This window comes from Podarcis vaucheri (assembly GCF_965113315.1).
Source record: "Podarcis vaucheri genome assembly, chromosome: 1".
NCBI classification, from domain to species: Eukaryota; Metazoa; Chordata; class Lepidosauria; order Squamata; family Lacertidae; genus Podarcis; species Podarcis vaucheri.
This window is the reverse complement of record NC_138759.1, coordinates 130,449,325-130,476,476: the sequence shown is the minus strand read 5'-3', so window position 1 is coordinate 130,476,476 and position 27,152 is coordinate 130,449,325. Positions and strand designations below refer to the sequence as shown.

Sequence of the window (27,152 nt, the reverse complement as noted above, 5' to 3'; positions counted from 1 at the left end):
CTTGAGAATGGATCAAGTACCGCCAAGCAGCTGATTGTTTCACAAGGGAAACAGTTTGGCAGGGGTATCCCTCTGTCAACTGGATAGATGCCTATTTTTATCCTTGCTTCATAAAACCTTCCAGCTGTCTTTAATTTAAATAAAATGTGGATATGCTGGTTGATCCAGAGTGAGAAATTTCTGTCGAGATCTGTCTTTTGTTGAAACACTCCAGTCTCTAAGCCATTCATTCTAAGGATAAACTACTTTAGTTCCAATTATGGCAGAGAGCACATACAACAATTATGTCAGTAGTTGCTGGGTTCACACAACATTAGACTCTCTATTGCAAATTATGTACTCTTGACAAGTAGATACTTTTATTGACTGTCATCTACAGCTCAAAATATCTTGAGGAAGTTTAGATGTGAAGCAGTCATCAAAGTAGCTCAGTGCATTTATTTGTTTGCATTTGGCACACAGATGACGTTGTCAGTCAGGAGAGTGTTCTTCTCAGTCATTCTTAGAGACCACAGAGACCTGTAGTTAGGACAATAATCTTTTAGTGTATGGTGCACAAGCCATTTACTTACTTTCTTACTACATTTTTATACTGGCCAGTAGCCATTTTTTATTTCATGTTTATGTCTCACTTTTATATATTATGGTTTTAGTTTTTACTGTTAACCTCTTAGTTGACACCTTTGTAGCTGAGCAGTAGGGATGCGGGTAGTCCTGTGATCTAAACCACTGAGCCTCTTGGGCTTGCTGATCAGAAGGTCGGTGGTTCAAATCCCTGCAATGGGGTGAGCTCCTGTTGCTATGTCCCAGCTCCTGCCAACCTAGCAGTTCGAAATCACACCAGTGCAAGTAGATAAATAGGTACTTTTGCGGCGGGAAGGTAAATGATGTTTCTGTGCGCTCTGGTTTCCATCACCGTGTTCTATTGCACCATAAGTGGTTTAGTCATGCTGGCCACATGATCCGGAAAACTGTCTGTGGACAAACTCTGGCCCTCTTGGCCTGAAAGTGAAATGAGCGCCACAACTCCATAGTCGCCTTTGACTGGACTTAACTGTCCAGGGGTACTTTATTTTTACCTTTTTATTGGGAAGTATATAATTTTCACCCTAATGTTTTTATTGAACATATACAGTTCAAGAGTAATATAAAAAATAAGTAGTCAGAGTGATAAAAAAGTAAAAAAGCAACACAGAGAGAAAAGCAGAATACACATTTTCTGTAATTGAATACAAGATGATGTAGAGGGAATGATTAATATGAGCAAGTAGATGGCAGCTTATTGTTTTAAGCTTATCGTCATGTGGAAGAATTAGTCCTCTCCAAAGTGATACCTGAGTAACTGGGGACCTGACAGTTGACTTTCTGTTAACACAACATAAAAACAGAAACCAAATTGATTCAAAACAATCCTGTTTTGAAGTGCTGTGGACCAGTCTGTTATGGTAAGTGAGCTTTTCTGAGAGTGCCACAGACCAGATCCTGTCCAACCATCCTTTCTTTCATAACCCTATTTTGCATTTCCAGTGGCGTGCTATCTGTGCCTGCACTATTGCCAGCAATAAAGCAACAAATTCCTTGTGTTACAGAGAAAAATCTAACTCACTAACCTTTGACAGTACTGTAGTGGGAAACGAGGATCTGGGTTTAGGAGTTGCCCGAAATTGTAGAAAAAAAATCATTGTGATGCTTAACATATGTACAGTTCCACCCACAACCCCCAAGCACAATGGAAATAAATTTGGATTAATACTATGATGTTTCACCAGGATCCAGTGCCAATGAAATACAATATTGAGAACTGCCTTCTTCATTTTAGCAGAAATAGATTTCAGGGGCAGGTGGGTCTACAAACATTCTAAATTGGAATCATCTATTTTTATCCTGAGATCTTCTTCCTATGCATATTTCAATGCCACTATAGACCACATGGACACATTGATGAGAAGCTTATAAGTCTTAGAAGCAGTCCCCTTAAATTCTGACAAAGGTTGTGTACAAAGATGTTGGTATACAGTTTGAAAACACAGGCTATGGGCCACACCTATGACGCCCCATAGCAAATGACAAAGAAAAATAGCTTTTTGTAGCCAATTGCATGGTGGCCCCATGAGCTTGGGCAGTCTGTTAAAATAATTGTTTTTAGTCATCTTCTTGAAATTGCCTTATGAAGATGTATCATGCTGTTTGTCATCTTTTTATGTTGATAGTTTTATGTTGATACGTAGAGTTAAGACAATGAAATTCAGTTTGATAGATTATGGAGACCATGCTGAAGGAAGAACACTCTAGTGTGTAGTAGAGTGGAAGACCATTGTAGTGCTAACATCAGTGACCAAAATCAATTGGAATGGAGAACCTGCAGTTTTTATCTGAGCTAGACTATGGATTAACAATGTGTGAAAATGGGCATATGTGTGGAATCCAGTTGGGGCATCTTTTGCAGTTGCTCCACTGAGACATCTGCTAATGGGCAGAAGGGAAGGAGAGGATTGTTGCCAGTTCCCCTTTCTGGGAGCCCCCAGTCTCTTCTTAAGGGTTGGGGGACCCTCAAACAGATTTTGGTGGGCACAGGAGGCTGCAGAGGGGCAAACAGTACTTTGCTGGTTGAGGCATAGATGCAGTTACTGTTAACAAACTTATATTTTGTAATTGGCATACATGTAAAACCCACTGATGATTAAAAGTCTCTTGTTATTTTATTTATTTAGGCAAGTCGTGTATCACTTATATTTGGAAGGGGTAGATTTTAAACAGTTGCCAGTATATTTTAAAACATAGAGTATAAATAATAAAGTACTGAAAAAATTCACATTATAGAACATCTCAATTAACAACCAGTCTGGGAACTGTCTAATATCAGCATAAGCTACAGAAATACACTGAAAATGCCAAGTTTTAGAACATAGTTAGCAGCTAAGCAACCAAACAAAATGACCTCTAAAAATAGCAATAAAATACTACAAATTATAATAAACTACATAATCTAAAACCCACATTTTAAAATAATATAATTGACAACTAAGCAAAATAAAAAGCAAACTCTTTCCAAAACCTTCATATGACCTGTCAATCATATACTTAAACAAACTGATCTAATTAAATTCCTAGCCCCTCCTTTCCAGCGATAAAGACAGCTTAATCTAACTGTAGCAAAAAATTCCACCCACTTCTATTCAAGAGACCCTTTCATAATCAACACTCAGAACAAACAGATAACTGCTATAAACCAACTTACTCAAACCTCAGTCTTTTAGCATGCCCTCCAGTTAAACTATTCATTCACCGCAACCACTCCTATAATTCAATCTAACATCAACCACCGACTCACATGTCTACACCATGAGACTTTGACCCTCTCCTTAAAAAAACCTGCCAATAATGCCCCCTCGCCTCTCACTCAGGGTTACTGGTGGAGATAATCTATCCCCATTATTAGTCTGCAACTCGATGGCCTTTTAAATGTGTTTGTGGGGTGGGAGGGAGGTTAATGGTTTTTTCTTTCTTTGTCTGTTTTATTACATTATGTATTTGTGTTTTTATTTTGTATTTTTGTGCTTTAAACCACCTTGTGATTTTTGGAAGAAGGGCAGTATGATAGATAGATAGATAGATAGATAGATAGACGATTGGAATGTAATAATGGGGGGATACAATCTATTTCAGAGAAACAGACCAGACAAGAAAGGAGGAGGAGTGGCGTTATATGTCAGGGATGTGTATACCTGTGAAGAGATCCAAGATTTAGATCCTCAAAGCCAAAGTGAGAGCATTTGGTTCAAAATTAAGGGAGAGAAGAATAACAGAGACCTCATTGTGGGAGTTTACTATAGATCCCCAAGCCAAACGGAGGACATAGATGATGCCTTCCTGGAACAGATGGCCAAGCATGCAAAAGGAAGGGAGATAGTAGTAATGGGGGACTTCAATTACCCGGATATTTGTTGGACGTCAAACTCAGCCAAGAGCATAAGGTCAAACAGATTCCTCACTGGCCTTGCAGACAACTTCATTGTCCAGAAAGTGGGAGAAGCAACAAGAGGAACAGCCATTTTAGATCTGGTCCTAACCAATGTTGATGACCTGGTTAGTGGGGTAGAAGTGGAAGGATCATTAGGCGCGAGTGATCATGCTCTTCTGAAGTTTACTATACAGCGGAAAGGAGCAGCCAAGCATACTAGGACTCAATTTCTTGACTTTAAGAAAGCCGACTTCATAAAACTTAGGGAAGTGCTGGGTGAGATCCCATGGACAACAATACTAAAAGGAAAGGGAGTTCATGATGGCTGGGAGTTTGTTAAGAGGGAGATACTAAAAGCACAACGTCAGGCAATACCAATGAGACGGAAACATGGAAGGTGCCTAAAGAAGCCAGGGTGGCTATCTAAAGAACTTTTAACTGAATTAAGATTAAAAAAGGATGTGTACAAAAAATGGAAAAGGGGGGAAACCACCAAAGAGGAATTCAAACAAATAGCCAGCACGTGTAGACACAAAGTCAGAAAAGCTAAAGCACAGAATGAACTCAGGCTTGCTAGAGAGGTTAAAAGCAACAAAAAAGGCTTTTATGGGTATGTTCGTAGCAAAAGGAAGAACAAAGAAACAATGGGGTCACTCAGAGGAGAAGATGGTGAAATGCAAACAGGGGACACAGAAAGGGCTGAACTCCTCAATGCCTTCTTTGCCTCAGTCTTCTCCGATAAAGAAAACAATGCCCGACCTGAAGAATTTGGAGCAAATGATTCAGCAAAGGAAACACAGCCCAGAATAACTAAGGAGATAGTACAAGAATATTTGGCTAGTTTAGATGTATTCAAGTCTCCAGGGCCAGATGAACTGCATCCAAGAGTATTAAAAGAACTGGCAGATGTGATCTCAGAGCCACTGGCAGTCATCTTTGAGAATTCCTGGAGAACAGGCGAAGTCCCGGCAGACTGGAGGAGGGCAAATGTTGTCCCTATTTTCAAAAAGGGGAAAAGAGAGGACCCAAATAATTACCGCCCAGTCAGTCTGACATCAATAGCAGGGAAGATTCTGGAGCAGATCATTAAGCAAACAGTCTGTGAGCACCTAGAAAGGAATGCTGTGATCACCAATAGTCAGCATGGATTTCTGAAAAATAAGTCATGTCAGACTAACCTGATCTCGTTTTTTGACAGAATTACAAGCCTGGTAGATGAAGGGAACGCAGTGGATGTAGCCTGCCTTGATTTCAGCAAGGCATTTGACAAGGTGCCCCATGATATTCTTGTAAAGAAGCTGGTAAAATGCGGTCTTGACTATGCTACCACTCAGTGGATTTGTAACTGGCTGACTGACCGAACCCAAAGGGTGCTCATCAATGGTTCCTCTTCATCCTGGAGAAGAGTGACTAGTGGGGTGCCACAGGGTTCTGTCTTGGGCCCGGTCTTATTCAACATCTTTATCAACGACTTGGATGATGGACTCAAGGGCATCCTGATCAAATTTGCAGATGACACCAAACTGGGAGGGGTGGCTAACACCCCAGAGGACAGGATCACACTTCAAAACGACCTTGACAGATTAGAGAACTGGGCAAAAATAAACAAGATGAATTTTAACAGGGAGAAATGTAAAGTATTGCACTTGGGCAAAAAAAATGAGAGGCACAAATACAAGATGGGTGACACCTGGCTTGAGAGCAGTACATGTGAAAAGGATCTAGGAGTCTTGGTTGACCACAAACTTGACATGAGCCAACAGTGTGACGCGGCAGCTAAAAAAGCCAATGCAATTCTGGGCTGCATCAATAGGAGTATAGCATCTAGATCAAGGGAAGTAATAGTGCCACTGTATTCTGCTCTGGTCAGACCACACCTGGAGTACTGTGTCCAGTTCTGGGCACCACAATTCAAGAAGGACACTGACAAACTGGAACGTGTCCAGAGGAGGGCAACCAAAATGGTCAAAGGCCTGGAAACGATGCCTTATGAGGAACGGCTAAGGGAGCTGGGCATGTTTAGCCTGGAGAAGAGGAGGTTAAGGGGTGATATGATAGCCATGTTCAAATATATAAAAGGATGTCACATAGAGGAGGGAGAAAGGTTGTTTTCTGCTGCTCCGGAGAAGCAGACACGGAGCAATGGATCCAAACTACAAGAAAGAAGATTCCACCTAAACATTAGGAAGAACTTCCTGACAGTAAGAGCTGTTCGACAGTGGAATTTGCTGCCAAGGAGTGTGGTGGAGTCTCCTACTTTGGAGGTCTTTAAGCAGAGGCTTGACAACCATATGTCAGGAGTGCTCTGATGGTGTTTCCTGCTTGGCAGGGGGTTGGACTCGATGGCCCTTGTGGTCTCTTCCAACTCTATGATTCTATGATTCTATGATATTCTATCTACCGTATCTCTATCATCTGTCTGTCTGTGTATCTATCAGCAGCCAAGCAATAACACTTCACCTATAAGAATGAATGCCTTGTATAAATACCACCTACTTCCCTCATCTCTCACCTGAAGAACCAAAACTACTCCAGTATCAGGTTGTCACTCTTAAGAAGGTGTAGGAATGAATGTCTTCAGGTTCATATGCAACCTGATGATAAAACCTTATACACCTCTCCCCACAGAAAACTGGAGAAAGCAGTAAAAATACAATATGAGGTGACACCTTTGTTCTTCCGGTGTACCTGAAGGGTGATTGGTGTTGGCCTGCTGCAGGAGATCTACCACCCTTGGCAGGTCTGTTCAAAAAGTCCCAGTCCCATAAGCAGCGAGTCAGCCTGCTTCTCAGCTGATTGCATTAAGCCAGATAACAAGGCTCTGAATCACAGCTCAATTGCCCAGGTCTCACCATTGTGTGAGGTGATTCCGCCGGGGGGGGGGGGGAATTGTGCATAAGGGCCTTCGATGTCCCCTCCCTTCCTTTGCACATACTCACACAGTTTTGCTCAGAATCTAGTAAATTTAATGTTTGAAGAATATTATTGCCACTTCACATTACCTGACCAGTCTATTGACCATTTTATAGAATCACATTTATGTTATGGGAACTTCTAAGTGAGTGGGACAGGACTCTGATAATAGTCTGGAGGAGCTGATTCTCTGAATCCTGTCACATGACATCCATTTCTGTTCTGTCCACTTTTAGTTTTTCATGGTTATCAGGTAGCAGAAGTTTTAAATACAGGAAGTAAGACTTGTTAAAAATTGCTACATCTTTTAATTAATATCCAAATTCAAGGTCAATATTATAAGGCCTTATTTCTGTACTGTATCATTCTTAAGAAAGCCTTTTTTAAAAGTCTGTAATTGATTCATCGGTGCAATTGGTTAATTGCCTAAGTTGCAAATTAAAATATGGGCTGGTATTCTATTCTCCCATTCTGCCTTGTCATATGAAAATTGTACTAGCTCTTCCCTTACTAATCTTAACTAATAGATTTTACATTAGCACAGATATTGCTGTGGTTTACACCTATCATGCTCTATCAACTAGAGTTTGCTATCCAGCTCTAAATTCTAGTTTTTGATCATACTTAAAACTACACAAACTCTCTTTTATTTATTTCAGATATGAAAACCACTGGAAAGGATTAACTCTTCACACAGTGGCTTCATTCTAACGATCATATGTCAACTTAATGATGTGAACCATGAATTAGTCATTTACCCCTCTCTTTGTAGCACAAGCAATTGAGCAATTTGAAACAGTGGTTCCCAAACTTTTTGTGGCCACCGCTCCTTTGGTTCCATAACCTCATCCTCGGTGCTCCCTGCCCTTTGAAAAGCATTATTCAGAAAAGTGATTTGCATAACCCACTAAGGAATATAACAAATAAAATTCAAAACTATATCCAATTAAAACTATTTTATTTGATTCATCAAAATTGATGAATTTGTTCCAGTGATACAAAGTCTTTTCAAAGTCTGATAGACATTTACACCTCCAGCACCCCTGTGCCACCACCTTGCCTCTTAGCATAAGGTTACCAGATTTTTTTTCAATGAATCCGGGGACACTTTTCAACTTCAGTGGATTTTGTATGGGGACTGATTTGTAAATCCGGGGACTGTCCCCGCTGGTAACCTTATCTTAGCACCTCAGGTAATCCCCCCACCCCCAAGGGGTGGTACCACCCACTCTGGGAACCACTGTTCTAGATTATTCTAAGGCTGGTAACCATAGTCCCCCAATTTGGACAAAATAGAAAACTATGTTTAACTGAAGGCATCCTGTTTTAATTGTGAGTTGTGCAAAGGAGTAGAGAGCAGTGGAGTTGCCTGTGCAGGCAAAAGTTTTGTTCATATCTTGACTTACTAAACCAAAATACAACTGACCAAATTGGGATGGTGAAGTAAGTTTGATAGCACAGTCTTTCTTGTGTCCTGGAACTGGTTCATGTAAATCTCAGTAGACATGTCTTCATGCCAAGGAGGATATTTATGAGGAAGGGAAAATAATTGTTCTATTGGGATGTTATTCGCACACACTGATCTATCTGAACCATGCCAATACGCTGCGCAGCTGTTTTAGTGACATAAGGTTTTTTGTTTAAGTAAGGACGTAAATAAGAGCTTCCTTCCTCTTCCATTCATGCTTGTTTTAACTTTATGTGGAATTGTGATTTGGCGAAGAATGATCATGAAGTTACCGTCCCTTGTAAAGCAATCCATGAAAATGTTTTCATCTGAGATATTCTCTTTACATAGAGACACTTGATCTACAAGATGAAAAAAACATGGTTTCGTATTTTCACTTTCAGGAAATTATTTGGGGACTGCTGACTGGGTGGCACCTTGCTGTTCATAATTACCAAAAGGCTTTAAAAATACTAACAAATACCTAAACGGGGGAATTAAGAGGGTTAGCCCAGTTCATGGTAACACACCGTTTAAAGTAATAATCCAGATTGAATTGTTACATTGGCTGCATGTAGCCACATATGTGGCTACCTTTTTGAAGAGCTTTGAGAAGCTTCAGTTGGTTCAGAATATGGCAGCAAGGCTGCTGGTGAATGCTTGCCCATGGGTCTATATTGCACTTACCCTGTACTGATAGTAAATACCTTTAAAAACCCCAAAGCATAGTTGGTTCAGTCAGCCTTCAGTGGTTTGTTTGCTGTCTTCTGCTGTTTTAAATACTTTTCTGTTCTTGCAAGGTTTTGCCTCACCAGGCAAATAATGTGTTCTGTGATGAGCTTTGCATTTTAGCTGGTGAGACTGTCTCTATGTTTTTAAAAAGATATCTTAATTGCTGTAAGTATCTCTGATTAATGCATATACATTTGAAGAGTGGGGTATAAATTCTTGAATAAATAAATAAAACAGATAGACTTGTGATTGGGAGTGGCTGACTGGACCATATATCACTGGTCCTAAAGGATCTACATTGGCTCCCCGTACATTTCCGATCACAATTCAAAGTGTTGGTGCTGACCTTTAACGCCTTAAACGGCTTCAGACGGGTATACCTGAAGGAGTATCTCCACCAGCAACACAATCTGTTAAAGGAAACAAGTTTAAAGTAAGATGGCAAAGAATGTTAAAGATATTGCAGAAGAAGTATGGAATGTTATATTTAGAATTATCTCCAAGTGTAAGTATTAAAGAGAATTGCTTTAAGATGTAGTAGTGTTATTTATGATACACAATGTTGTAGTCAAAATTGGAAATGTGGAAAATCTGGAGTTGATTTCATGCACATGTGATGGAGCTTGTGAAATGGTGAAATAATACTGAGAAAAGATTATTAAAACACTGAAACTGACTCATTATTATTTACCTTTAAACTCTTTATTAATACTTCACAGTTATATGAAAACAGACAGGCTATCATAACGGCATATTTTAGGAGGCTGTTTGTTAATAACTACATGAATGTTACTGGTCACAAAATGGCATATACTCGCAACTCCTACAGTACAAAAATAGTATGCTGAATAAACAAAATTGGTACAACTGAGGGAAAGGAGGCAGAAAAAGGAACAGTTTGAAAAATCCTGGTTTCATGTTTGTAAGCAAAAATTTGAAATTGAAGCATTTGAGACCTCACTGCTGAAATGATAGGATAACAACAGGAGGATAACATGGAGAATGATAACAGTAAAGAATGAAATTATGCATTAAATATTATACTATTATATTTATTTCCTTGTGTATTATAATATATATTTGTGTTCTAAGTATATATTTGATAAACTTATTTAGAGATGAAATTTACTACAGATGGACAGAGCAGTATCTAAGTTTATTTTATGCATTTTAGCAGGGAGCTGTATCACAAAGTTTGAAGCGTAAAATCCCAGTAACAGTTATGTTCCGATTGCCACAAAATGAGAGGGGCATGGGTATTGAAGCTGAAAACAGGTGCAAAGAGAGGTACAGGATAGAACAGAAAAGTGGCTTCCGTAATGGGATTGGCAAGGTGAAAAGCAAGTTTAGTAGTTGCAATGAGGGGGGGGGGAGCTATATGGTGGGGATGGTAGAACACCATTCAGTCCTTACAACTACCTTTTATTAAATAGAACAAAAAAGAATTTTATTGGCCGCAAGCTACAAAGTTCAACAATTGCAACCCTGTTATTGCTTAATAATTACCTATGTAATTATGCAGGAAGGATGGTTCACTTAGACTGTTGGAGGTAAGAATTCAAGATTGCAGGTGTTGCCTTCTGGCATCTTGCTGTTTCTACTTGTCTGTCAACTCTGCAACTAACGAACGGTTGTGTTTTTGAATCCGCAGATAGCATATACAGTACATTTTTTTAGCTCTTTTTGGTATGTCCTAAAGACATACTAATGCTTTTTTAATTTACTTTACGGGCTGTGCCACAATAGTAAGGTTGGCTCAGCAACCCACTACGTTACCTTGATGCCTAAAAGTTGCTAGTGAATATGGTTTAGTTTGTAGATGGCAACAGATCTGCTACTGGTATTCCCCTATCTACCATAGAGCAGAAATAGGGCAGTGTCTGAGGAGAAAAGATGGCAAGGAGAAAAGCAGGACTTTTCCACTCTCCACCTGGCCCAAGGTGGGGCCTTACAGGCCTCATAAGGACTGTTGCTGCAGCTGCTGCCCAGCAAGTACTGGGGTATTTTGGAGGAAGTTTTGTTGGGAATTTTTGCTGCTGTTACTGATATTAACTGATATTACTGATACTAACTTTTTGTATCTTCCTTTTTATGTGGAAATTGTTTAGTTTGGTTATGTAGATTTTAATGTGTTTTATTTATTTTTGACTACTTTGCTACGTTTGTAATCATGTCAATCTTTTCATATTGTGAGGCGACTTGAGCATTGTTTTAACTGTGGGAAGGCTGCATACAAATAAAAAATGGGGGGAGGGATTCATAGGACCATGGAATTGTAGAGTTGGTCCCCAACCCCAAAGGTCATCTAGTCCAACCCCCTGCAATGCAGGAATTTCAACTAAAGCATCATGACAGATGACCGTTCAGCCTCTGCTTTAAAACCTCCAAAGAATGAGAGACCACCACCTTCCCAAAGAGTCTGTTCCATTGTTGAGCAGCTCTTACCATCAAAAAGTTCTTCCTGATGTTTAGTCAGAATCTCCTTTCTTGTAACTTGAAGCCATTGGTTCATGCCCTACCCTCCAGAGCAGGAGAAAACAAGCTTCCTCTATCTTTCCTGTGGCAGCCCTTAGATATTTCAAGATGGCTATCATACCACCGCTCAGTCTCCTTTTTTTCCAGGCTAAACATACCAAACTCCCTCATCTGTTCCACATAAGATCAGACCCTTGATCATCTTGTCAATGTCCTCCTTAAATATGTCGTGCCCAGAACTGGACACAGTACTCCAGGTGTGGTCTGACCGAGGCAGAAAATAAATGGTACTATTACTTCCCTTAATCGGGAGACTGTACTTCTGTTGATGTTGTTTTATGGCTGGAACTATTAGTTTAAGATTGGGAAATACATTGCAAGCTGTAGGGGTGTGTGTGCATACTAGCTGAATGCACACAAATTTTGTAGATATGCAAAGAAGAAAATTATATATGCATGTAAACATAATTCAGGAAACAGGTTGTGTCTTGGTTCTAAAAGCAGACAAAGGTGTGAGTAAAAATCATTTGCATTATGCTTCCACAGAAAGGAATGTAGCCAAACTATTCAATATGTGGTTTATGTTAGTCTCTGCAGTGTAGCCAGTAGGAAAAGCTATTAGCTTCCGAAATATGGTAAGACCTGAAGCTTTACTTGGAATCCTACCTGTACAAATTCTATTGAACTCAGTTGGGTTTACATTCAGATAACCATGCTAAAGATAGAGCTGTTAGTTTCCCAAGAATTGCATGTAGTGTTGGTTGTAAAAATGTATTTTCCATGGATTCTCATGTAGGAAATGGCAAAGAAACTGTTCCCAGTCCATAGTTGAACGAAGTGCTTCTGCTGTCTCCTAGGTAAAGGAAGGGTGAAATATGTATTGCAGTTTACTTTTAACTCTGATTGAGGATTCTTTTTCTTAAATGAAAGAACTAATCCCAGGTATTTGGGCCTGTTTGACTTTTAAATATGGTTGGCCATGGTGCCTAAGCCATGTCTTCACACTTTAATTTCTCCTGACACAGAATCATAGAGTTGGAAGAGACCACAAGGGCCATCGAGTCCAACCCCCTGCCAAGCAGGAAACAATTTATTTCTTCCTTGACTTGTTGGCTCTTGCATACCATAGCTTGCCATTATGTCTGAACAGGCAAACTATGGTTTGTACTTGTTCCTTAAACCAGAATAGATTTGCACGGCGGTTTCCCATTCTGGTTTGGAGAACAAGTGCCAAGCTATACCGTCGTTTGCTAGAACCAGGAAGTCTCAGAGGGAGTTTATGTGTGAGAGGAGGATGAAGCGCTGAGTTTTTAGACCCAGTGGTTAAACCAGCCCCTATCTGTGCCTGCCCATTCTGTGCATTGTGCAGAGTTGTGCAAGCATCATCAGTTAGTATTTTTAGAATATGGTTGTTTACAATTAAATATTTAATTACAGTTAAAGGCTTATAAGAATAGGCACTCTGAGTAATAGTGAAGAGAGCAAAACAGAGCCCAACAGCTCATGCTATCAGTGCCTGAGCATTTGCTGTTGGGGCTGCCCCTCCACCTTCTCAAGCATTTTTGCCCCAGGGGTGATTACTCTCAAGTGGTTGACAAAGCATGATATCTTGGTTGGCCGTTTGGGGTTGTTTGGGAACTGCAGTGATAGGAATGAAGAACACCTCTTACCTTTGTTCAAACTTGCCCGTTGTGTGCTTTGGTTAGGAAGAAGATAGGGGGTGGGAACTCATGACCCATTAAGCTAAATTCAGCCCACTAGCGATGTACTGTGGCTTATCATGTTTTCTATCACAGACTAGCAGGAAAGCCAGGAGGTTTTTTGATCTTCTGGTGGTTGGTACACTGTGTTCACTTTGTTGGGTTACAAGTTGTCCAAGCCTCTTGCAGGGGTTGGGACATTTAGGATTGGGAAAGGAGTCAATTGAGGCAGTGCTGCCTCCACACACACACACGTAAGAGAGAAGGTATGCCTGTGAAGTATCATTGTGTTGCAGAGTTCAAACCATTGTGAATGAATGAAGTGGGAATTCTGGGAAATGTAGCAGGGGAGTGAAAATGTGTGTGTGTGTGGGGGGGTGATCAGGGATTCATAGAGCTTGACGGTACCTTGGAGGCACCTAGGAGAAATTCAGTATGGTTTGGATATGTTAAACTGGGATTGATTTTAGGTGAGTATCTGGACAAGGGAAAGAGGTCTTGCACTGATAAGTATGGGACCAGGTATTATTGGTGATTAAGTGTTCCTTCCAGTATTAGAAATTCAGGTGAATATGCTTATACAAATGCAACTGAGGAAGGCATGTATTCTCCACTCCTTTTTAATGGTTCTTTGTGTTTGTTTTTAAGACTTGTTACAGCCATAGCTCAGCAAAAACTGTTACTGTAACAGTATTTCTTAACTACAGAATTGAATCAGATTGCTGTTGGGTTTAGCTTAGCGGTTATGAACTATAATTATATAGTATGACAACTGTATGCAGGAAAAGATGTTTTTATTGTAGCAGTTTGAAGACTGTGTCCATCTTTGTAAAAAACAAAAACAAACCGCAGTTGAAATGCTGATACTGAGTCCTTGTTGAAAGGAATTTGGCAGCTCCTCTGGACTTTTACTGGATAAGTACCCACATTGTACAAACCAACAATGTCTCACATGGCAGAGAATCTAAAAAAACTGAACACTCACATAATTGCCACTTAAATCCTTATATAAAGGATCCATTTAGCAAGAATAAGAGGGTGTTTATTATTGATGGCTTTTTAGAAAGCTCAGTCTTTATAAGCTGGCTTTTTCTAGACCAAGGCCATATTATTTTATAGACTTTGCATCTTCTAAAAGATATAATCCCCCCTCAATTACAACGATGTCCCAGGAAATCCCGTCCAATATTTCAATTTAAGCTGACTGTTTTTAAATAATTTATTTGCAATATATTTCACTTAACTGATTTATTGAACCCCGACAAGAGCAGGCAACCTCCCATCTCATCCGGTCTGTGGAACCACCCACTAACAGTGCCTCAGTCTTATCTGGATTGAGCTTCAGTTTATTGGCTCTCATCCAGTCTATTACCGAGGCAAGACAACAGTTTAGCACATCCACTGCTAAGCAAGTAGAGCTGTGTGTCATCAGCATATTGCTGACAATGTACTCCAAACTTCAGATAACCCCACTCAGTGGTTTCATGTAGATGTTAAACAGCATGGAGGATAAAATTGAACCTTGAGAAACCCCACATTGAAGGCTTCACGGGGCTGAAAATCACCCTCTGGAAATGACTATCCAAGTAGGACCAGAACTTCCACAAAGGGGTGTCGCCCACTCCTAACTTGGACAGCTGCTCCAGAAGGATACCACAGTTCATGGTATTAAAAGCTGCTGAAAGGTAAAGGAGAATGAACAAGAACATATTTCCCCATCTCTCTTCTGACAGGTCATCATACAGGGGAGTGGGTGTCTCAGTGGTTTAGACCAACCTTCCGATCAGCAATCCTAAGAGTCTCAGTGGAGACTCTTAGGATTGCTGATCGGAAGGTTGGTGGTTCGAATCTGTGCAACAGAGTGAGCTCCCATTGCTCTGTCCCAGCTTCTGCCAACCCTAGCACACCAGTACAAGTAGATAAATAGGTACCACTTCGGTGGGAAAATAAACAGTGTTTCCATGCGCTCCGGTTTCCATCACAGTGTTCAGTTGTGCTAGAAACCACATGACCCAGAAAGCTGTCTGTGAACAAACGCTGGCTCCCTTGGCCTGAAGCGAGATGAGTGCTGCAACCCCATAGTCGCCTTTGACTGGACTTAACCGTCCAGGGTTCCTTTAACTTTTACCTTATAGGGCAACCAAAGCAGTTTCTGTGCCAAAACCAGGCCTAATTGAAATCAAGAAAATCAGTTTCCTCCAAGAGTGCCTGGATCTTATGGGGTTCCCTTTGAACACAAGGTTCAGCTGCACAATGCCAGGCAAAAAATCATTTACACCGCTAAACTTCCTGATAATATAAAGAGGATGTTTCATATATATATACACATACAAACATACACACACAAAAACAAACCAACAAACATATATATCTATGTTTCATACTGCCTTCCTGGTGCTAAATTTATCTGCTTTGAAGTAAATCCCATTTCAGCAGGACATTTCTTTCAAGTAACTGTTCTTCAACTGTTGCAATCGCTCCTTTGCTGCAGAGTGTACGGACATAGCTCATTTTTATTTTTTTCTTCAAGATTTAGATTGTGTGGTCTTAACTCGGTGCCTTTTGTTTTCTAAATGTTTATTGTCAGTTTAATACCAAGGTAGCATTTATAATATGATTGTGCTTCTTTATATTCCAGGAATGGTAAAAAGAAAGAGCTAGCAATAGATTGAACATGGGCAGTGAGGTCTTTATAGTAAGAGAAAGAACAACATGCAGTGATTTGAGGAGCATTTTCAAATCCCTTTAAGGTCTACTACAGATAAGCAATTTGTTAATCAGTGTTGCTAAATGTTTGGCCTAAGAAGCTTTTGAGTGCTGGTTTGACCAATAAAGCCTTAAACGGCTCAGGACCACCACACCTCAAGGACTGCCTCTCCCCATATAAACTGTCCTGGACTCTGTGTTCATCATCTGAGGCCCTTCTTTATGTGCCTGCTCCATGAGAGGTCTGAAGGGTGGCAACACGAGAACAGGCCTTTTCTGTAGTGGCTCCTGGTTTGTGGAATGCTCTCCCCAGGAAGGTTCGCCTTGCACCTTCATTATTTATAATTTAGACACTAGGCGAAAAAGCCTCTCCTCCTTCCGGAGGGGAGGGGTTGTGAGCGGGAGACGATTCCCGCGTCATGCAGGGGGCGCTCCGCCCCCTGCTTCAACTCCAGGGCTGGCGCGCCACGCCCCTCCCCGGTTGGGCACCCAATAGGGAAGCTCGGCGGGGGCGTGGCTTGCCATTCAAATGCGGCCGCGCCAGCCATCCCCGCTATTGCACACACATTTTCTTCGAGTCACCCACCCTCCACTCCCTTTAGATTAGCTTTTCCTGAGACTTTGCTATGGACCTCTGGTTGGTCGCCCTGTTTAACCAGGGGGCCTGGTAGGAGTTTTTTCCCAATTGGCTAAATTGGCCCGGCCTCTTGGTTTTTTTCGCCTACCTCGTAGCAACTGTCACAACTTTCGTGGTATTTGGCGGTTAGGCATTGGAATGTGTTGTTGGTGTTTCGGGGGGCAAGGTGTGGCCATCGCCTTCCCCGACAATTTTGGGTATTCCGCTAAAGGAATCCAGTGGTCGTGGATCCTGTCCGATGCCCGTGTGGCGGGGGGCCATGGCACGACCCTCGGTGACATCAGGAGAGAGCCTATAGTTGTATTAGCATCAACAGGCTCCACCTTCTGGTGAATAAACCCCCTTTGGGCTCACCCCTCTCCGAGTGGGTGGAGTCTAATGTTCCGTGGTCCAGTGCCTAAGCCAATACCTTCTCACATGCTGTAATCAATAAAGTTGTGGCCTTTTCCTTACCCATTAACCTTACATACTGTGTCCACATGTCTTTATTCCCCAAGCGGAGATCGGGTCCTCGAATCACTAGGCGAAAACATTCAGGCCTTTGGCTGATTAATATCCTACAGCCTTTTAACTATATCTGTGAGAAGGATGGTTATTGTTTTGTGGGGCTGATTAATATCCTACAGCCTTTTAACTATATCTGTGAGAAGGATGGTTATTGTTTTGTGGTATTGGCTTAAATATTTACCTGTGTTTTATCTTTATTTTATTCTGTAAACTGCCATGGGATCTCTTGATGAAGGGTGGTGTATAAATTTAATCAATAAATTAATTTGAGGGCAGCATCCCATATAACAGCTCATCTGTGCTGATGCAACCAGTGTCTCTTAATATGCGGTCATGGCTGAGTGTAATGTAACTTTCTGAATACAGTGGTTTTCAAACGCCTCCAAGTTGGAATGTTTCGGAACTCAAACGCTGAAAACCTGGAACGGACTTCCGGAATGGATTATGTTTGAAAACCAAGGTACCACTGTAGTTAAAGTTTAAATGTGCTGCTTTCTATACTTTTGATATTCTGTGTGTTATAGTTTTGCAGGCTACGTTCAGAAATATAAATTGAAGAAAGCAAATAATGCAGCCCGTTCACTTCCACATTTAAATTCTGCTTTTACATGTTCTAACAACAGAGATCCTACTTAATGTTTGAATAGGACCTTGGCAAAGCCAACGGCACTCTCAAATTATGTTTGACAAGCTATGCTTAAGAGGTCAATGTTCAGCTGTTGAGCCCCTGGATGTGAAGACTTTTGGATTAAGATTTTTGTATGTCTGAACCTTAATTTTAGAGCTTCAGTTTCAGGGGAAATATTTCACTTCTGACCAGCAGCTGCATATTGCAGGTATAGGTTGTACTCATGGAAGTTTGCAAAGTACCCAGAGAACTTGTTTTCACATAGCCCATATGGAGCTGATGGAACACTTTACAAAAAATGCAAGTGTGAAAGCCCCCAACCCCAGAGGCAGCTGCATAGGGGAAAAATATTACTCTGTTCAAACCCTCTCACTAAGATGGATCTCAATAACCTCAGACATGGATTTTTGTTCACATTTGGCTTACCAAATAGTTTCGGTATTATTTTTTTAAAAAGGCCTTGAGTCACATTCTGCTCAGCTGCTATTTTTAGCAGCCAGCTTCTTTGAATTAGACTTAACTGATCGCAAAGAGTACACACAGAGCAGCCAGGGCTGTGCACACACAGCCCTTCTTTGAAAGCTAAAATCCTGCTCACAACTGCTTAGCAATAAATTGGGAGGGGAGACAACTGAGTCTAGCTCTCTACTTCTGTCACAAAGAGTGAAGCGGTGGGAACTGAGCTTTCTATTGAAGGGTTTTCTGTGTGCATTCTCAGCTGCAGGTTTGAAAAGAAGAACCACCAATGGTTAGAGCCGTAGAAGAAGAAGGATATTTGTATCATTGTCTTGGCCAGCACATATACAGCCCTAGATACTTTAGAGTGTTGGTCAACTGGCTAATTACTTTAAATCACTGATTTATTAGAACAGAGAGACTTCTAATTACAAAAAAGTGATATTCTAAACAACTGTGAACTAGAAGGTGATGCGGGGGGGGGCATTGCTCACCCCCTTTGCAGGTGTCCTTTGGGGATCTTACAGGGTTCTGTTCTTTCCCAAACACACACAAAAAGACAGCTGCCAAAGTAATTGCCTGGAGATCCAGAATGTGGATGACACCCAATTTTATCTGCTTTCAATTAGATGCCGATTGCACACACCAATTACAAAAACTGAAATGCAGTTGTGCTGTTTAGTATAGTGCTAGAGGTTTTTGTCCTGGTCTTCTGGAATATATTCCTCTACCACCACCACCCCTTCTCTCACACACACATACTTGCACTTAAAAGGGAGGAGGTACCTTCCACTGATGATAATCCAGCACCAGACTCATGGACCACAGGTTCCCCAGCCCTGGTGTGGACAGTATGCCGCCACATGGCTTTGGTATAAGGCAGCAGCAGCACCCTGTGTTCCAACCACTGTTCTTCCTCCTCCTCACACTGTCAGTACTGAAACTAGGTGGTGCAGTGAAAAAGAGACCTGGGGTTGGCAAGAAAGTGGTGATCTCTTGACATGCAGGTGCAGCCTGTTTTTTGTGTTCTTTTTTTGCCCGGTTTTTCCAGAAGGAAGTTAGCAGGAAGGGAAAGCCTGACATGTTCAGCTCTGTCTTGCCCCTTTCTCCAAAGTGGTTTCCAAGATGCAGGCTTGACCGCAGGTGGGGGAGGGACAGGCTCCTTGTTTGAAACTGTTTAGGAAGCCTTAAGGCTGAAGTGTTGGCCATGCTTTAAGTAAAACTGCTAGAAGTCTCCCTTACTTGGCTTATTTGGCTGTCCCAGACTGTTTGCCTTGTCCTGAACTAATTTCAGTTCTTGTTTATGTACTGGAAAAGCTTCTAGGCTGCCACTTTTTTAAAAAAAATACACCAACCCTTAACATCCTTCATGTTAGGTCAACACTTTGCCCATACCTGAATCCTGGTTGCTGCCTTCTTCTTTACCTAACTTGGCCTCGCTCTAGAAATCTTTTACTCTTGTACATACGTGGTTCAGCCACTTTTCTAATTGTTTTCTACAGCTACTGACCATACTTCCTTCTTTAGCCTACAAGGCTTGCCTACTTCGCAATTACTCACTCAACTGTTCTGCAGTTCAACACTTAAGTGATTTTGATGCAATATCTACGTAACATTCAGTCTTCTTTCCCTATTTCATGCCAGATTGTTTCTCCAGATAGTAAGTCTGGAGGCACTGATTTTATTTATGTATATTGCCCAATGTGCAGGTATTTAACAAATAGTAATCTGGCTAACCTGTGCTATATTATAACCTCTTGTATAGCTTCAATCTCCAGTCTTGTTTTCACTCTCCTTTTTCCAGCCCCAAAGTTCACTTTTACTTAATAGAAAACTTTAAAACAACTTGCAGTGATTGAGTAGCTATCTGCCAAAATGTCTTTAAAAATTACTAAACAGAGTATACTTTAGTCCATGGGCTCAGTGAACATGAGATTTTCTACTGATGGATTTGTACATGTTCCACTTCTCACAAATAACATCGTTTGTTATCTGAGGAACTGCATATGTGTACCTACTGTATTGGCCCAAACATAAGCCACACTTTTTTCCCAAATTCCAAATGTGAAAAGTTAAAGTGTGGCTTAAACCTGCGACCTTACAAAAATTGGCTTTTACGATATCGCTGCTGAAACAGACATACAGTAAAACGGATCAGGTGTGAGTGCCTGCGGAATTTTAAGGGAGCGACTTATATTTGGGTATTGTCTTTTTTCTCTTCTGCCCTTGAATTTTAAAGGTGCGACTTATTTGCAGGTGTGGCTTATATTCGGGCCAATACGGTATGTGCATTGCTTTCTGCTCTCAACATCTGAAACTTAGGAGCTCAGTTATGTCCAAGGTTTGGGGTCTTCCCATTTTATTTTATTTTTTGCTGTATGTTGCTGCTTCTTAAGTATTTTTTTTAAATTTTCTCATTACACTGAGATAGTTTTGTCTGTTCTTTCTGTTTTAATTAGTCCAGCCTTGAAAGACACATGCCCAAAGTATATCTGTAATTAAATTTCTCTAAATAAAAGGAAACACACCATCATTTCCACATATGGAAAGCATCCTTTTTGCCCCCCCCCCTTTTATGAGGTTCCTTTCAAGTGGCTCAGCACCCCAGCAAATGAACTCCTGTATACTAAATACTCGGGATAGTTACAGTGGTGCCCCGCAAGACGAATGCCTCGCAAGACAGAAAACCCGCTAGACGAAAGGGTTTTCCGTTTTTGAGCTGCTTTGCAAGACGATTTTCCGTATGGGCTTGCTTTGCAAGACGAAAACGTCTTGCGAGTGTTCCGATTTTTTTTTTTTTGCTTTCCCCCTCTTTTTCTAAGCCGCTAAGCCGCTAATAGCCTTTTAGCCGCTAAGCCGCTAAGCCTTTAATAGCCGCTAAGCCTTTAATAACCGCTAATAGCGCTAATCCGCTAAGCCGCTAATAGGGTTGCTTCGCAAGACGAAAAAACCGCTAGACGAAGAGACTCGCGGAACGGATTAATTTCGTCTTGCGAGGCACCACTGTATATGCTTATGGTGTTAATTGGGAAGATCACACGAAGCCAACATTGTCACTAATGCAAAAGTTTCTGTAATGGCAATAATATTTACAGATATTTCCCTTTTCTTTTGGGCACTTTAAGAGAAGTGAGGGTTTCAAGATTATTTGCTGTCTGGCAGCGGCTTTGAATGTGAGGGCAAGAAGTTACAGAGGTGCTTTTTCTTCAGACAGGAATCAACACATTTTGGGTAGGTTTGGCAGCAGTCATGGTTTCTTGTGACAAGTGTTGCTTGGCTTGCTGTGTGTGTGCCATAGATGTAAAGTAACAGCATCATTTTTCTACCTGCAGCTTGGTGAAAGGGTTTATGGGGAATGAGTAATGGGCTTTGGGTTTATGTGTATGGCAACCTTTCCCCTGTATCCCTGGACACTGATGGTGTATCATGGTGCAAAATATAGTATGACACCATTTTGAAAGAGGTACTGTCTTCTCCTTGTGTTGCTAACAGGTTTCAAAAATGTACAGTGGTACCTCAGGTTAAGTATTTAATTCGTTCCGGAGGTCCATTCTTAACCTGAAACTGTTCTTAACCTGAAGCACCACTTTAGCTATTGGGGCCTCCTGCTGGTGCCGCGCCGCCGGAGCACAATTTCTGTTCTCATCCTGAAGCAAAGTTCTTAACCCAAGGTAATATTTCTGGGTTAGTGGAGTCTGTAACCTGAAGCGTATGTAACCCAAAGTACCACTGTATTATTATTATTATTATTCTTGTGCAGTGTACTAGATGCCATGTCCTTGCTGGTTTTCAGAATTAAGTTTATGGCCACCTCTGACAACTGTATTTGTGAATCCCTGACCTTCAGGGAAATGGAGCATGAACAGGTGGCTAGGTGTTGTTAGCGCCACAGCTTGTCAGTGGTAGCAGTGTGTTTGCCCGCTCCAGATTTTAAATCTTGTCTAAATGCTCCCGAAAGCGAGAACAAAGGGCTTATTTAGTAATGTTTCCTTTGAGGAAATCTGTACAGCAGTGATATTCATCGCTAAACATTATAAGCTGGATTGCCAATATTAACTTGACTATTATCTAAATTTTGGGCGCAGTGTGTTCCCTTTCATGAACACGACACTACTAATTAAGAAGAAGAAACTACTCGCTTGGCTGTAGGAATCTTTCCCACAAGACAATAATCAGACTCTTCTGACAAGAGAGCAGCTGTCTCTTGCTTCAAACAAAATGAAATGCTCACTACAAACACATCCTTCCTCAGCTTCCTCTTTTATGCACCAGAAATAGCGCTGTGGAAGCAGGAGGCTTGTAAAATATCAATTTATAGAGGAGTGTTACTAGTGTTGCTCTAGGAAGAACTGCAATTCAAATGCATTAAGATTTTTTTTTTTAATTCCATGCTAGCATACTATTAGAGTAATTGTTGCTGGTCTAACAATTCCTTGGATTATGTGGCTGGTGTCCTTGTCCAGGAAATAAAGAATTAAATTATTAAGCTCTTCCTTTTCATCAGTTTGGCAAGCAGTTACATTAGGATTTGGAAGATGTAGGGATGAATAAAGATTTTACTGTGTGCATTTTTTTAAACTATACAGTCTTTAGATGTGCTTCTTTCTGGTCTTTCTGCTAACCATTTTAGTAGTTCTGAGGTTATCTGTTCACCTACAAATCTGCAGAGTAATTGGTCCTTTCAAATTTCCTGAAATCGGTTGATGTTACTTCTAAACTTTCTCTTCGTAGAAAGAGAATGTACTGACTCTTACTTTAAATTGGGCAGACCTGAATGAAGGCTAAATTCAAGTGAGTCAAAGTAAACTCCCTCTATACTTTAATGTAATACAATGCAATCTTCAGTTTCCAAGGAAAGAATTAGTTCTTGAAGTCAATTCAACAGTGTTTCAGGTTAGCTGTGAATGTTGACACTGAATTTATAAGATTTATAAGATGAGAAAGTACACACATTTTTACAAATCAGCTATGTCTAGATTTCCAAATCTGTTTATTTAATATGTCTAATAGAACTAGTTTTGACATTCCCTATTATTTTGTCAGATTACCTCTTTTTAAAACATGCTCTAAGATCTGAAGCATCCAAAAACAATTTTGTTTGGGTACAGTCGTACCTTGGTTTTTGAACAGCTTAGTTCTCAAATGTTTTGGCTTCCGAATGCCGCAAACCCAGAAGTGACTGTTCTGGTTTGCGAACTATTTTTGGAAGCCAAACGTCCGACGGGGTTTCCGCAGCTTCCTAGTGGCTGCAGAAGCTTCCTGCAGCCAATCAGAAGCCACGTTTGGGTTTCCGAATGTTTTGGAAGTCAAACGGACTTCCAGAACGGATTCCGTTCGACTTCCAAGATATGACTGTACTTCCAATTAAGTGCATTGGAAGTTGCCTCAATAGTAAAGATTAAAAACACAAATAACAAGAATAGAAATAAATTCAGAAACATACTGAGATCATTTCAGAAGCCATTTCAGAAGAGGACAGTATTTTCATTTCAGCCAACCAGAATATTGTCCCCTATTTTATCTTCCCCAAAATGTGGGTCAGACATTTCATATTCCATCTTCCTAGTAGCAATTGATACAATCTTCAGAGTAGCCAACAAAGCCTCATGTGAATGTCTGCCACCTCTTCTCATGTTCAGCCTTGAGGCTGTGACCAGATGCAGACTCTGTGACTTCAGCATGAGCCACCTCGGTTCTGCCTGCTCACCCGTCCACCCCACCCACCCACTGTTTGACATTGGGCTTGAAGAAAGTTTGCATGTTGCTTTGCAGCGTTTGGGTTGGCCTAATAAAGGGTATTGCCCAATATGGATTTTGAAATCTTTATTATGACCACTTTTGCTTGAGATGATGCTAAGATTATGATTTTTCAGTAAAATAAATTGCCCAATACTTTTCTTATCGGACTTTATTACTTCACAACTTCGTGATGGGGTAGTCTGGGAGGACACCATAGAGTGGACTAGAGAGGAAACATGAATCTTTGCTGCTTATCCAACCCTTCCTCTCTAGATCATGCACCAACCACTTTCATTTCTTTCTGATATACACTATCTTAATCAAAAAGTGAGGTCTGTAACAAAACCATGGTTAATTGTTGAGTTGTGTCAGTGAAGGCAACGACAAATGCTATTTCTCATGCAGTGGCGTAGCGTGGGTTGTCAGCACCCGGGGAAGGCAAGTAATTTGTGCCCCCTAACCCATGGATTTTAGTAGGGGCAGAGAGCTGCAAGTGTGAGTGCGCGCACCCCCCCCCCCAGATTTTGCGCCTGGTGCGGCCGGCCCCACCTGCACCCCCCACGCTATGCCACTGTTCCCATGTAGTGTTAATGGTTTGTTCCACCCAGCATAGCAAGAGGAGGAGATGGAAACAATTTGAGCAGTGTGGACCACATGCTTGCTTGTTCCCAGCAAGGCATATTTTATTTAACTCTGACTTACAGTTATATGTGAACGAGGCCATGGTCGCCCAAATGGCCGTGTTTTTCCTTTTTAGTGCTCTATCAAGTCTGCTGTCATTTGTGTTGCAGTGTGTGTGTGTCTTGTAGTCCTTTTCTCTTGAGTTCTCACCATATTAACATGGTCAGTGTTTCTAGGATATGTGTATATCTAGTTTATCTGCCAACTTTTTATTCTACTCTGTGTCATATGATAAAATAACTGTCCTTCCTGTTGGATAGTCACCATAATTCAGTTAAAATCTTTATTGAAAGCAGATGGTAAATAAATAAATAAAATATTCAGTTATAGCTGGTTCTGTTGTGCCTTTATTTTGTGTAGAGATCATAGAGGATATATGACTCAAGGAGTCTGGACAGTTTCTAATATTTAAACTCTGTGACAGGATGTCTCCCAGGCATTCTCTGTGGCCTATATAAGCAGGATTTCTATGAGCAGAAGTATATTCTGCTATTTAGGAGAGTGCATTTCTTATTTAGTGATATTGCACAACTTGTGGTCAGCTTGAATTCCCTGGACTTTTCCAGTGCAAAAATGGTTGCTGGCACTGACTCACAAGAAATGTCAGCTAGATGCATGCTGGGGATCTTAATGGTGTTTTTTTGTTGTTGTTGTTGTTTTTTTGTTTTTTGTTTTTTGCCTATTATGAAAGAGTGATTTTGAAACAAGGACTTCCTAATCCTCCAGTAGAAAGCTATTGCTTCTTTCTCCTGAAAAGAGGACAAACAAGTGTGGTTATAACGAACTCTGTTGGAAAGCTACCATTATGCCATTTGCTTCAAAGTCAAATACAGGAACCTTTTTACACTTTTTTTTTAAAAAAACAACCAAACACTTTGTGATGGAAAGCTTTGCTATCGGCTGTCTTCTTTACCTGGGTCAGTGCATTTGGTTGATTCTTGATAGACAGGATATTACCACTGTGCTGTTCGGCTGCTAAAGGGTTTATTCTCAACATCAGTGTGCTTTTCTCATAATACTGTTTGATATTTTATATGAAAACAAAACTATTTGCACTCTAAAGCAATGGCCAGTGTTTTAATCAATTTTTTGTTGCACAAGATCTTGTGATGAGCAGGATTATTTGTAGGAGAGCAGAGTTTATAAGGGAGGCAGCATAATACAGTAATCTCTTCATACATGGGTTACATCGATGAAACAATTTAAATTTCTAAACCCTTGAGCAGTATTTTTTAAAAAACCAAAAAACTGTAGCCATATTTTCAACTGAGCAAGAACTGAAGAGACAGCAAGATTGGCAGGCATACTGGATTCATTCAAAATCACATTTGTGATCCTCCAAACATAATTCAAAGAGACTTAACAGTGACCTTGAGTGACTTGATTCTGGTTTGGAGACGTCACTCAAACCACAGTTTGGTGGTTCAGATGTCATGACAAACTGGTTTGATGAAACCAGGAAGACGTCTGTTTAGGGACATGAGAGGAAATAAGTGCTTTAGTTTGTAATCGTTTGAATATGTCCAAAGCATTAGGCTGTGACGCAAAAGCCCCCTTTCTGGAATTAAGTTAGTATGTGCTGAATTTTCAAAGTGAACTGCTTCTCTTTGTTACTTGGGTTAGCAAACAGGGGGGAGGTTCTATTTTTTATGGAAAGAAAATGTTTCGCAATAACAGTTGTGGATTTTTTTAACCAGTTTTTAGTGACCCTCTAATATTTTTAACAAAGCTGATTGTTGTGGTTATCCACTTATAAAGAAACATTAGGAAGGTTGTTGAGCATAAGTGTGTTCTGAAATAACGTCATATAATCTTCAAAACATACAAAGCGTTCACCTTTAAATTGCTGCTTTTTTGTCTTTTTTAGATGGAACAGCTATCAGATGAAGAACTTGATCATGGCGCGGAAGAAGATAGCGATAAAGAAGATCAGGATCTGGACAAGATGTTTGGAGCTTGGCTTGGGGAGTTAGACAAACTCACACAGGTTAAAGTCAACTTTATACCACTCTCCTCATTCCACAGTGAAGAAGATCAGCATTTATAGAGTAAAGTAGATTGGTCGTTGACTGTATGAGCCATATCAGCAGGGAACAGGTAGCATTTGTAATGTGATAATAGTTCCTCACTGACAGGTAGCAGAACTGTCTATTGACCTGTCAGATGCACAGCCACTTTTTGCTGTATAATGCAATAAAGTGGTCTAAATCACTGAGCCTCTTGGGCTTGCTGATCAGAAGGTTGGCAGTTCAAATCCATGCAACAGGGTGAGCTCCTGTTGCTCTGTCCCAGCTCCTGCCAACCTAGGAGTTTAAAAGCACAGTAGTGCAATTAGATTAATAGGTACCGCTGTGGCAGGAAGGTAAACGTTTCCATGCACTTTGGTTTCCGTCATGGTGTTCCGTTGCGCCAGAAGCGGTTTAGTCGTGCTGGCTACATGACCTGGAAAGCTTTCTGCGGACAAACGCCAGCTCTCTCGGCCTGAAAGCGAGGTGACCCATAGTCACCTTTGACTGGACTTAACTGTCCAGGGGTCCTTTACCTTTACCTTATTGTCATATGACTAAGGA

General features: G+C 40.8%; 2 protein-coding genes across 6 annotated transcripts in view; one reads left to right on the top strand and one right to left on the bottom strand.

Moving 5' to 3' along the window:
- CYP20A1 (cytochrome P450 family 20 subfamily A member 1) overlaps positions 1 to 27,152 on the bottom strand; it is a 343,026-nt gene that overhangs the window by 125,918 nt on the left and 189,956 nt on the right. The window lies entirely within an intron of this gene.
- The window catches only part of RAPH1 (Ras association (RalGDS/AF-6) and pleckstrin homology domains 1), an 83,154-nt gene that overhangs the window by 12,030 nt on the left and 43,972 nt on the right, over positions 1 to 27,152 (top strand). For all 5 annotated transcript variants that reach the window (XM_082224755.1, XM_082224754.1, XM_082224753.1 and 2 more), the window contains exon 2: positions 26,450 to 26,569. In XM_082224755.1, the coding sequence (XP_082080881.1) occupies positions 26,450 to 26,569 (120 nt within the window). The remainder of the gene's footprint in view (positions 1 to 26,449; positions 26,570 to 27,152) is intronic.